At 42.0% G+C, this 13,332-nt stretch overlaps 1 protein-coding gene across 4 annotated transcripts; it reads right to left on the minus strand.

Moving 5' to 3' along the window:
- Positions 1-291: 291 nt before the first annotated feature.
- LOC147904305 (serine/threonine-protein kinase D6PKL2-like) lies at positions 292-12,778 on the minus strand. Of its 4 annotated transcripts, none has more exons than XM_087385762.1 (4): positions 12,677-12,778; positions 11,497-11,602; positions 10,644-11,384; positions 292-1,492 (listed from the first exon to the last, which is right to left on the minus strand). In XM_087385762.1, the coding sequence occupies exons 3-4, from the start codon at positions 11,357-11,359 to the stop codon at positions 607-609; spliced, it is 1,602 nt and encodes a 533-aa protein (XP_087241888.1). In that variant the 5' UTR covers positions 11,360-11,384; positions 11,497-11,602; positions 12,677-12,778; the 3' UTR covers positions 292-606. The 4 variants fall into 4 exon arrangements, with proteins under 4 accessions (XP_087241888.1, XP_087241880.1, XP_087241862.1 ...); XM_087385754.1 differs by having other exon boundaries at positions 10,644-11,388; XM_087385736.1 differs by lacking the exon at positions 12,677-12,778 and adding an exon at positions 12,442-12,647 and having other exon boundaries at positions 293-1,492; positions 10,644-11,602.
- Between the last annotated feature and the right edge of the window lie 554 nt (positions 12,779-13,332).

Raw genomic sequence — 13,332 nt, forward strand, 5'->3', positions numbered from 1 at the left:
TTATGCATATATGGAATCTGTGATAAATGAACTTCAATTGTAAAGACATAATTTGAGAGATTAAATTTTACAAAGCTTCGATGATTTTATCACTCCCTTCAATCTTGAATAGGAGGAAGATGCAATGAAGACACATTAGATCCCACGCGGTGTGAGACCTAACAGAGGCAGGGCTGCATATGAATTCTGATTCCAGGTTCTTCTAGAAATTACAGTACATACCTGAACTTGACAATCAACTGGCTTTTTGATGCCCTCAACAAAGCAAACAAAAAAAAACCTATTTTGTATTGCATTGAGAACTATATGTTCCAGCACAGCATAAATGTATCCATACAGAACTTCATCACCCAAATCTTGACATGATGTTTTAAATAGCTGGTGGGCATTGAGTAATTAAAAACAATAAAACTCTGCATGCTAAAAAGCTATGATACAATTAATGAAACATGATGTGTGTACGACCATCATAAGAGTCGTATATCTCAATTAAGACTAGGCTTTCATAATAAGAATCAAATGGAGATTCACCTGAAGTAGACAAGGCAGGCCCAGACGGATACACAGAGGTAATCACAATACAAATACACCATCCTGTCAAGCTTTTCAAAAGAACTCGAAGTCCAAGTATTGACCATTTGAATGTAAGCCAGCATTTTCTGCTTTCTTTTCTCCAGAAGTAGCAGCCGGGGTTGTATTTTTTAATGAGTCCACGTCAAAAGGCTGTGGAATCTCTGGAGGAGTTGTGCAGCGTATAAGGGCCCAGTTTACGCCTTCAAAGAAAGGATGTTGCTTGATTTCAGTAGCACCTCTTTTAAAACCTATCCTGTGCTGGGGATCCTTCACAAGTAGGCCCCGAATCAAATCCCGGGCTCCAAAACTCACAGTTGGTGCCTCTGGAAACCTGAGTGGTTGCCCCACAACATTAAACAGAGTTGCTCGATTTCCTGGTCCCTTAAAAGGAGTCTTTCCAAAAAGCAGTTCATAAAGAAAAATGCCGAAAGTCCACCAGTCAACTGCACTCCCATGACCTTCTCCCTTGATTATTTCCGGGGCGAGGTACTCATGAGTACCAACAAAAGACATAGATCTGGCACTAGTAGGCTCAGCTATGAGCTCAGGCAATGGTGTCACCTGATTCCCAACTTCATTCTTTGCCCTCGTTTTCTTTTTAGACTTGGAGCCTAATAATCGTGGAACAAAGCATGAAGGCTGGACACAAGAAGGTTGTATACAAACCGGCTGCACACACGAGGGCTCCACACAAGAAGGCTGTATACAGTATGTCGGAATCCTTCTGGATGGATCAAAATCACAAGAAGATGACTTCACCAGCGTTGGACTAACAACACACCTTAATGAAAGGTCAAAATCTGAAAGCATGATGTGTCCATCGTCTCTTACAAGCACATTCTCAGGTTTCAAATCCCTATACACAACTCCCAACATGTGAAGATATTCCAAGGCCATCAAAACTTCTGCTGCATAAAACCTGTAAATATTAAACAGAATATGTCAGCAGTACTAAATGTTTTTACAGAGAAATAGACACCACACCAGCCTTCAGAAAACTAAAGAAGTTTGCACTGGTTCTCGGCACATCTATAAACTTGAATAAGGAGAGTGCCCGAAAAAATCAGTGAAAGATAAATGTCCTCGTGTGTGTGTGTGTGTGTGTGTGTGTGTGTGTGTGTGTGTGTGTGTTACATATTTTACTTGGCTACCTCATGACTTTTGCTCTGAGGTTTTACTTGTAAAACTTTTTCCTTGTACTTATTGGTGGGTTTTTACTTCTTTTGAGGTTTCCAACAGAAATATAAAGATTTCACTATTTAAAAAAAAAGTGTGTGTGTGTGTGTGTGTGTGTGTGTGTGAGAGAGAGAGAGAGAAGAGAGAGAGAGAGAGATTATGAGATCATGGTTCCAAACATAAGTTTATAATATGAAACCTTTGCAAGTATGATCCACTGGCAAACGTATGTCACTTTCTACAGGTTGATAACATACGTGGCTCAAACCCTACCCCCTTCCCAATATAGAGTGCAAAAATCCATGGAACACATGTTATGTTTGATTTCTAAGAACCCAAAAAACTGACGCACCGACGCATGTAAGCATGGGAGAGGTTGAAGCCTAGAGCTTGGCACAAATCACCTCTACAAATGAGGCAAAATATCAACAAAAGTCAAAATTGGCTATTGGCCCCAATTAAAATATATTTCAATAGGCAATGTATGTTTGTATCATAGCAACCATGCATCTTCTCAACGCTAGCAAACTTTTGCACTACCAAACATACCTGTATGTTTGAAACTATGGATAAGATGATTGTATTAAAGTCCACTTGAGACCCTACAGGATCTATGGGACTAGAAACCACTATTGAGTTCTTTACATACAATTTCTGCAAATTTCTGAGTTGTTAGTGTTTGGGCAGCCGGTCAGCCATGTCCAGAATTTTACTGCGGTGTTCCAAATTTTCAAGTATGCACCCAATTGCTTGGCTGGTTGACTCATAACGACTTTTTGGCTGAGGGCATATCTGCTGTACTTTTCCCTGATGTGCATGTATGCTCTACAGTCGAGTAGTGTGTGCTCTTCATTTTCTATTACTCTTGTTGGGCAGATTTTAGAGATTGTCACCTCCTTTGAAATTATTGGTCTAGTCCACCTGCCTTTTCCCATCTCGAAATCGTAGGAGATGTAGAAAATGAGAGCAAGGAGAGATGCAAGGGAGTAGAGAGCAAAATGTCAAAGCTAGAATAGATAAGATAGAAGAAGTACAAGTGTGGAGGTGGTTTTGTCTAAGTGACAAAACCACACTAACCCACTGACTGTTTTTAGGGGGGAAAACCTCTAGTGAGGGAAAAGTGCCCCTACCTCACTTATGGATTACATTGGTCACTGCCTAGAATATACTAATAATTCTAACACCCCCCTGCAGTGCCAATGTGATGATGTACAAGGAAGTGATCGATCACCAAAAGACATTGCGAAATGCCTCAAACTTCTCACGTGGAAGTGCTTTGGTAAAGATGTTTGCAACATTGTCATGTGTTGACACATAGATCATACTGATCTCCCCTGCATGCAACTTCTCTCTGACATAATGATAATGAGCTTCGTGCGAGCATGAAACACAAGATTCTTTGCCATTGCTATAGCACTCTGACTATCAGTGAGAATTGGAGAAGGACCCTCCAATAAGAGATGAAGATCAGCAAACAAACGACGCAGCCAAACACATTCAACTGTCACTGTGAAAGCTGCCTTGTACTCAGCTTCACATGAGGAAGTAGCCACAGTAGATTGTTTCTTGCTCAACCAAGAATGGACTGCCTAGTGTCATAGTCTCCAGCCCAATCTGAGTCACTATAAGCATGCCTCTGCAAGTCACCCCCCCTGGGAAACATCAAGCCATAAGACTTAGTGCATTACAAGTAACTGAAGATGCATTTCACAGCCTGCCAATGTGTTGTCTTTGGGTTGTGCATATACCTGCTCACTTGAGATACTGCATACTGAATATCGGGCCGTATATTGCACAAATAAATGAGGCATCCAATAGCCTGGCTGTAAAGTGTGGCATCTATTGATTCACCTACATCATACATAGTAAGCTTCAACACTGGCTCCATAGGAGTGGCTGTAGACTTACAATCTTGCATGTTGAACCTATCCAAGAGCTTTTGCACATACTTGGATTAAGACATAACAATGCCACGCTTGTCTTGTATGAACTAAATCCCCAAATAGAAATTTAACATGCCCAATTCTATCATGTCGAATTCAGCTTTGAAACCTGCAATTATTTCCTCATTTGACCTTGTGAGCAGCATGTCATCTACATAAAGAATGATGACCAAAATATCCTCCCATCCTTCTTGATGTAGAGGGTGCTTTCTGTGAAACTATTGTGTAACCCCTTACTTGCCAAGAAGGCATCAATCTTGGCATACCATGCACATGGGGCTTGTTTTAGCCCATATAAAGCTTTATTCATCTTGCAAACTTGAAGTGCATTACCCGAAAGTTCAAAGCCAAGAGGTGGTTAGACATAAACCTCTTCCTGCAAGTCCCTATTTAGGAAAGCTGTTTTTATATCCAATTGATGGACATTCCAAGCAAAAGTTGCAGCCATGACAATAACTGATCTAATGGTGGTCATCCAGGATGGTCATCCAGGATGTAGGAGCAAATGTCTCCTCATAATCTATGCCCTTTATCTGAGCATAGCCTTTGGCAACCAACCGTGCCTTGTACCTATCAATAGACCCATCTGGCTTCCTTTTCACTTTGAAAACCCATTTGGTACCAATGGCATGTCTAGTGGTAAATCCACAACATCCAAAGTCTGATTTTTCTCAATGATTTTTCTCAATGGACTGCAATTCATTGTGCATAGCATTCATCCAATGCACATTATCATTGGCTTCTTCAAAAGTTTCAGGTTCTTCTTCATCAAGAAGAGGACCTGCATAAGCTGATTCAATAGAAAAAGCTCCCCTTGCATGCCTTGCTGCACTACGAGTCCTACCAAGCAAAGGTGCCTCAAGTCTACTCTCCCTAAGAGTTTGTAGCAACCAGTTCGGGACTGTTTTTGCTGCATGTATGTCTTGGATCTCTTGCCTGACAACATCATCCACTGCCTGTGGAGGAACAAAATCAGCATGTGGCTGAATCGAGGCATGTGGAGCAGGTGGAGGCTGTTGTAAATGCTGATTTTCAGCATGAGCCTCAGCTGGGGAACCAAACGCAATAGGAAGTAACCCCTCAAAAACATCATTTGAAGAAGCTGGAATAGTGAATTCAGCATGTGTATGAGCTGAATTCTCTGAAAAAATGACATCTTTACTCACAAAAATCTTGCTTGTGGCAGGATTGAAAAAATGACATCTTTACTCAACTTTGAGGGGTAAGCCTCACTGTAAGCTAATGTGTGATGCCTTTCTCCTTCAAAAATGCCTCGAATTCATGAGACATATACTCCCCCCCTTTGTCAGTGCAAAGTGTCTACACCTTGAGTCCTGTCTCATTTTCAACCATGGCCACAAAGTGTTTGAAATGCATAAACACACCTGATTTTTTCTTCAACCCATAGACCCAAGTACAATTTGTGTAGTCATCTATAAATGTGACATAATACAAATAACCACCAAAAGCAAGTGTCCTCATGGGACCACAGACATCACTATGTATGAGCTGTAATTTGCGAGTAGCTCGTACTGCACTATCCTTTTTAAAGGAAAATCTATGTATCTTATCAAGGATACATCCCTCATAGGCAAAGGAGGCAATGCATCAATCATAGCATGCTTCTGAAGTGTCATCAAGCTGCCATAGCTCATGTGCCCATATCTGGCATGCCATAACTCTGCATTCTGCATGGCAGCAGTGGGAGTATTTACTGCAAGTGCAAGATCGGATCTTTCCTCATAAATATCAAGCTGAAAAAGACTCCGATACAAAGTGCCAGACAACATCAAAGCATAATCATTCTCTTTGTCTCGGACTGCACACTTAGCATCAACAAAGATAACCTGAAATCCTCCTCGATTGAGAGAGGACACTGAAAGTAAATTCTTCTTTATACTTGGCACATAAAGAACATCAGTATTTCTGAAATCCATGCCATCCGCGGAAGTAAGTATAATGTCACCCACTCCACACACTAAATAAGAAGAATTGTTTGCACATGTCACCTTCTTTTTAGCGGGTGGTGCATGCAGAGATGCAAAAAGACTCTTCCGTAAGATGAGCTTGGATGCACCACTATCAAAATACCATGTGTTCAATGTCTCATTGACACTGAAATAGCATGCATCCTTCAAAGGGTCATTGCTGCAAGTCAAGAAAGCATATGAGTCAATCCTCAAGAGTGGCTGTAGTATCTGGACCAGCCACTAGAAAATCTGAAATGCAAGATAAAAAGGCATGATCCTCTTCCACAAAGTTGTCTATAACATCCCCTCCTTCATGTGCATTAGGAGCTGATGCATCTGAGACAGCCATACCCGAATCCTTTTTCTTCTCCTTTGCTATTCTTTTCTTGCATTCACCAATGTAGTGACCCAGCTTCTTGCAGTAGTGACCAATACCCTTCCTCTTTGGCTTCTTTGCATCACCTTTAGCCTTATGAGAGGGCTGTCCGGAATGAGCTTTATGCTGATGCGTGTGCTGATTTCCATGTTGCTTTTGTTGCCCTTTCCCCTTGGGCCTGAATTTTGAAAGCATGGCATGCTCGCTAGCTTTCTTGATTGCTCTTCTTGCAACAAGAGTCCTACCAACTCGTGAAAAGAGACGATTGCTACCTCCCTCAATGACAAATTCAGCGAGGTATGAAAACCGAGATACGACTCAGAAAGAGAATTCAAAGTGGTGGTAATCATCTCTAAATCAGGGAATGATCTCATCTATATTCAGCAATTGTTCCCTCAAATCGCCTGGGATATCCACAGCATGTAGCCCTCATCGATCCATCCCCTCTTTGTGCCCTCCTATATTTTCGGTTGCCCTTCATGGCTTTGTGAGGCAGTCATCTTGCATGCATCTTCTCTACCTCGTGAAGGTTTGTTATGCACTGACATAGAGCTTCCCCTTCGAGCGGTATCATTCATGTAACTGCTAGAATAACGGGATAGGGGGGATTTGCACTTTGAACCCCATCCCTCCTATAAGAAACATTGCTTTCTAATATTCTATGGACAGTGCCCAAGCTGGGCACCCATAAAGGAACACCGTTTGAACAAGCTTGGAGAACAGGAAGTTCCTCATTTTCCAGATCCATAGATGTGCTTTCTTGCATTTGTTTTGGAAGTTCTATAAGGCTCTCAAACCTCCCATAGCTCTTCTTTCCACGCATGGATTCCAATTGTAGCTGGTCTGAAACTCGAGCCCCAGATATTTGTGGGTTGTGACTGCTCCTGAGGGTTCCGCTTTGAATATAAAGGACATTTTCTAGTAGTTGTTCTCAAACTCAAGCCCCATACAGTTAGGGGTTCTCACTACTCCTAGGGGTTGCTCTTAAAATGTAAAAGGACATTTGCTTGTTTATTGTTTCGACTTTGTCTTTACAATATTAACTTTCATCCATGAGTGTTGGCAACGTTTACCTAATGCATCCAGGCGTGTTTGCATGTCCTTGACTTTTACAAAGAGAACTACATTATCTATATAAAGGCATACCTGGAAATTTGTACTTCTCCAATGTGTGCTCTCATCCAATGTTCTAGTTCATCTAAGAATAAACCAAAATAAACTTGCAAGCGGGGACAGCCTTGTTTGACCCCTATGTCACTGCTTATTATTATGTTCTCCTTGGAGTTTGACCCAAGGCTTTGCCGATTCTATGAAGACCTTCTTACATAGTCTGAGCGTTGGTTCCCTAAGTACATGAGGTATTTGAGCTGTTCAATCCTTTCCACCCTTTCGCTGACTTTCTGCTCAAGTATAATACCATATATGTTTTCCAATAAACAGTGTATCATGATCATTGTGTAATCTTATTGTCTCCTCCATTGTGGAGTAGTATAATTCTATTCACCACTCTTCCAAAGCTTTATTTATCATCTATTTTGTTTTGTCTCTTCCATCTCTGCCATTAGGCCTTGTGAGTCCAGAGCCTTCCCATTTGCTAATTTCTTCAGCCCCCCCTACGCATCTCGTATCTTCCCATGCTTCTTTCCCCACCTGTGATTAGCTTTTGAAAGAACTTTCCGAGATTTTTTTCTAGCACCTCAACATGCTTGATTGCTCCACCTTTTTTCATGTGAGACGTCAAGGCTTCCGATCATCTTCCATGTGGGCGGTTGTCGAACCACTCTTGGTCCAACACCATTGGACAAGTTCGTCCCACGTGAGTGTTGAGTCTCCCACCCACTCTTATGTGGCCCAATCTATGCAAGCGGTGCTCCTCGATAAAGGTGAAATCACAAAAGACTTCTGGGCAACGCTCTTGGAGGTTTTTAAAAAGTGGGCTCTCACTCTTGGCCAATACTAGTGGTTATTCACATAGTTGGATGCTCGTGACACTTTGTGTAGAGCGTGATTTTCTGGGTTAGCATAGTCGTTTCAATGTCAGAGAGTTGATCGTTTATAGTGTTTGTTTGTAATACGGCAACAAGCCTAGTTAGGCTGGGCCAATTGTCTGGTTCTACAGGTTTGTGAGCTTTTGTAAGGAGAATTCAGCAAGGTCTTGAGAGAGGTGTGGAATTCATTGAGTCCTCCTGAGTGATAGCAATGGATACTTGATCTAGAATCGAAAAGTCTATTGACAATGGAAAGAATGAAGAATCTACATCAACAGAAGAGATTGTAGAACTTGTTGTAGCATGTGAATAAAAGCATGCTGATGTTTGAGCTTTCCAAGAGACTTGTGGTGTATTTTAAAGATGTCCTAGCCCTTTATGGGTGGCCGGTTTGGCCTAGCCCTTTGTGGGTGGTTGATTTGGTTAAACTTGGCTCTTTGCAAGTAGTCTCATAGGTTTTCCTATGGCTCGTTGTGAGTAGACTGGTACATATTTTTTAGGACTTGTTAGCCGATGTCTATTTTCTTCTAGTTGCTTGCTATGTTCCCTTCTCAGATTAGAGTGGTTAGTATGCGGCCCAATATATGCAAGCGGCGCTTGTTCATCAAGGTGAAATCACACAAGACTTTCGGACAGCGCTCCTGGAAGCGTGGGCTATCCCTCTTGGTCAACACTTGTGGTTATTCATATAGTTAGATGCTCGTGAGAAACGTCTTCTGTAGACCGTAATGTCTAGGTTATATATATATATACCTTTGTAAGACTAGAATAAGTCCAATCGTACAAATTTAGATTTTTTTGTTGTTCTAAAGATCAAAATTCTACACAAAAAATAAAAGAGAAAATGAAAGGGAAGAAAAAAAGAGGTAAACAAAAACTTTTATGAAAAACAAAAGGAAGACATACTTAGCAAGCAAAGCAACACTTATCTCATCATCAGTGCCCAAGCATAAGCAGCTATACTAGGTTTCTAAAGACCTGCAGAGTCTCTTGGGCAAACCCAATGCTTACTAAAATACGTCAAATAAACAAAAGAGAAAGAAAACAAGAAATAAAGAAGAAAGGAAGCAGGTGACTAAGCAAAAATAAACAAGCAAGTCAAGAAACAAAATCTTCCAAAAAACTGGAATAACTCTCTCTCTCTCTCTCTTATTTAAAAGATAAAAAGCTAAATGGCCCTTTACACTTACGTATTGTTTACTACAAAGAGGCAAAAATACATTTCTAACTTAGAAAGCACAAGCATACTCAAACAAACTCTCTTTTGAAACTAGAAGAAAAACGGGCTATTCAGCTCCCTGCTTTTTGTTTTCAGCTTATGTTCAATCATTCTGAACATACCGATACACCATAGATAAAAGACTTCATATCTAAGATTGTGCGTACTTTTTTCATTATTTTCCTTGGATTATACCTCTTGTGTAATAGTAAAGTGACCAAATTACTACATTGAGTGATGAAAGACTCCTTAGTTGTACAAAGGCAGGAAAATCTATGGAATTGGGAAGAAATGACTCCATATTTTGCCAAATCAGAAATGTTTGAGTCAATGTGAGGCATTTTTATAATGTGTAAACCAATATATTCAGGTTGTTCACGTTTATCGTATATATCAACCTCTAATTCTATGGTAGATTGAGAAACTTACTCTGGTCGTTTCTATGTCAGAGATTGTAGTGTAATTTTAGTTGTGTTTATTCCATGATCTTTTTGGATATTGCATTGCTTATATCTAGAAAGAAGTCAATTATAAGTTCCACACCAATTGCCAACGGGAATATGGATCATGGGTTAAATTTCCTACCTTGATGTATGCCAAATAAATCATCTATTTTAAAGGGGGGAGGATGTTACGTCCATAACCGGGCTAGCTAGGGCCTGACAATGATTAGATTATCTAGGATCAAGACCAAGTTAATCTAAGATTTAGAATTGGATCAAGGTTAACGCAACTAAACATTATCTGACCTTGAAATTGACGAGCTCTCACAGTGGTCGAAACCTTAGGGTGGCTCAATGTACTTAACCTACGGCTGGGAGGTGAGCTTGCTAGCTCAACCCTCATGGGTTTCTACTTTGTGTCTTGATTAGTAAAGATACTAGCTCTCAACGGTGACACTCTACCAAGGTTAGAATTGACTTTAGGATGGTTCACATATACTGCCCATCTGGCAATCATGCTGCTGCCCAAATGACAACGCATGTGAAATTGTCCTTCATTTTAGATGTGCTTATATGGTACCAATACGATGTGGAGTTGTCCTTCAATACAATATGGCCACATGGCAGCCTTTCATGCCCATATTCTGTGGAGGTGTCCTGCCCCTCCTCATCTAGGGATATGGGAGCTGACATGTGGGGCAGTGACTTACTCCAACAAACCATCCCATTTCTGACCAGTCCTACAATATTTCCCACATCTTTATATGGAGAAAATACCCAAACTTAATCGCTTAAGTTACTTTCTAACTTCAAGGAGCTGTAGGTTTGGGCTCTTGCATAACTATCTTGGTTTAAAAAAGCACTGGAATACTTCCTCATGTAGAAACTCATATTATGAAATAGAAGTATTCAAGCTAACAAAAAAAATGCAAGCAGTGAAAGACATTTTACATACCGAGCTGCAAGTTCAGAGAAATGTTTGCCTGGCTGTCGCTGCCTGAGTGTATGAAGGTCACCCCCAGAACAAAATTCCATAACCAGGCATGAAAACTTATCAGTCTCAAAATGAGTGTATAGAGTTGGCAAAAACGGGTGATCCAACAATGCCAAAATCTCCCTTTCAGTCTGCGCCCGCAGCAGCTTCTTTCGGCTAGCCAATGACCCTTTGTCCATAACTTTCATTGCAAAATGGCACTTGCTGCCACTGAGCTCTGAGAGATATACGCTACCAATGTCTCCACATCCAAGTCTCTTGAGCAACCTGAAATGGCTCAAACCCAAAGTGCCATCCCGAGTGCGAATGGCTCGAATTGCTTCCCACCTTGCATCATTGGCTTTATGAGGCTTATTGGCGGCACCACTGATGCTGCTAGTAGCACTTTCATCACTTGCTGCACTGCTAACACTTGCCCGGCTAACACTACTCTTCACACTTTCTACAGAGTCTCCCCGGTCGCTACCTTTGGCTTCACTCAGATTGGCATCACTGCTTTTCCCATCACTAACATGTGCTCCACTTGTACTGCCTTTCTCAGCAATCCTGTCCAATTGAAGGCCACTGAGAGAAACAGACACCTTGCGAACCGCCTCTTGAGGATCAGTGCTTGAACTGTCTGCACTAGTCCCTGGTGACTCCAACGTCGTCATTTTCTTAGTATCGCAGGTATTCATACATCCCCATCGGCCCCTGGGCAGCCTGCCTTACGAAATGTAAATTGAATTGGGTTTAGGGAGTTTGAGCTCATCCCTCTTGAGTAACATACACACAATCAATCTTCCGCTAAAGATCCAAAAAACTGTCTGGTTACCTGCAACTACCGACTAGAGCCGAGAGAGCCTTGATTCCAAGCTGAAATTGAAGTAAAAACACTCACAGACCTTGCCACATATAAAATCATCAACCCACGCTAGTCCCTGAAATGCAAGGAAAACACGGACATTAGGCATAAATGTATAACATCATGCTAGAAAATTGCGGTTTAAGAAAATAAAGAGCAACAAAAGTGTAGTTTTCGATGAACAAACTTAGCAAACGGAACCCCTGCAGCCAAAAATCGCAGCTAAAGCAAAGGCCATGTTATCTGAGTCGAATCTCTATCTCCCCAGTATGTTTTAAGCTTGACGCATTAATATTCAAGTCAAGCTCAAAGCCCATGGCGTAGCAAAGCAGTCTAGCGTTTCCGACTTCCTGAATTTGATCATTACATTTGACAATTTCCCTCTAATCAAATACGGTGACTGTAGCAGAATACACAGAATCGAGCCCTTTATTGCTCTATTGCTATCACGCCTTCAAACATTCCAACATGCGGGCGACCCATGAGTGCATCGGGGTACCCTAACAAAGAGCTCCCCCTAAAACGAACATCAAGAAGATCGGCCACAAAAGGAAATCCGTAAACAAAAGTCTCAGAATCAAGAGAAACTGCTTGCAGGAACGGCCCTGATACGAAGGATCAACACAGCTTGGCTACAGGCTGTATGAGCTTTGCGCTGCCAAGATCAAGATGAAAAATCCAAGATCGGCGAACGGAAACCAGCATACCTGCGGAAACATCCCGATGCATACCACAAACACGGAAACAGCAAGGAAGAGAAAAGGAGGAAGGGAGTCCGAGGGCGATGGAGAGAGACAGAATTTTAGACCTACGAGAGGGGAGGATCTCTCATACTGCGGGAAAGGTAAAAGTACTGGGTCGAGCAAGCTGTGGCTGACTGGTGCTCTGACATTCACAGTGCGAAGAGGAGCTTACTCTCCGTTGAAGCGTCCCTCTGCTGGGCACACATTTCTAGCAGCCCAACAGGGGAGGCGAGAAATCCTGGGAAGGTTCAGTGCGGGTGCGAGAAATGGGGAGGTGGGATTGGCTGTGGCCGACACGAAAAACACGCAGAAATGAATTGAGGAGCTCGGAAAGAAGAAGGGCGAAAATCCAGAAGGCAGGCAGTCAAAAGGTGAGCAACCAAGAGACAAGGTGAGGTGATGCTTACATGTTGGAAGCGATGAAGAAGATGAAGAAGGTGGGTTGTGGAGGAGGAGGCAATGAAGAGGCAAGAAGAGGTGGGTGTGAAGCTCGAGCATCTGGAGCATTAATGGAAAAGTGCAGCTGTCTCTAATCAATCAATCAACACTCATAAGAGGAAAAGAATCACAAGCTTGCTATTGCTATTGAGCATTCTCATCAATACCAAAGCACTAATTTTGAGCATTGTGCTCAATACCACAGTGTAGTACAATTTGATCATGTCCCAATTGCATATGGCCGGCAGCCCCTCCTTCCTTCCTTTGACCCTTGCCTCTCTCGTGTCTCTTTCCTTGTCCTCTCAGTCCCACACCCATTCTCCTTCGACATCTCCTTACTTCCTATCAAGTTCTTACTTGTTCATTGCGTGACGTAGATCACTCGGTTTAGGCCTCCATCCCGACTTCACCTTGTGACCTACATGCTGGCTCTTGCCGTTCCTGCAAGACTCCACAAGTATAGACGAAAATCGGTAATTTTTGCAAGTCACCAAAGAACTAACGCATCATGTGTGAGCATTATCGATGTCTCTCTCCAATTTTAGGCCAAGCATCTTTGCATTGTATGGACTTTATTAACCTGCCTAGTCCGTGCGGACTCTAGCCTTAAGAGGGTGTTGGGCCG

This window comes from Dipteris shenzhenensis, chromosome 2 (genome assembly GCF_047967505.1).
Source record: "Dipteris shenzhenensis isolate YYH24624 ecotype China chromosome 2, Dip_SZ_1.0, whole genome shotgun sequence".
NCBI classification, from domain to species: Eukaryota; Viridiplantae; Streptophyta; class Polypodiopsida; order Gleicheniales; family Dipteridaceae; genus Dipteris; species Dipteris shenzhenensis.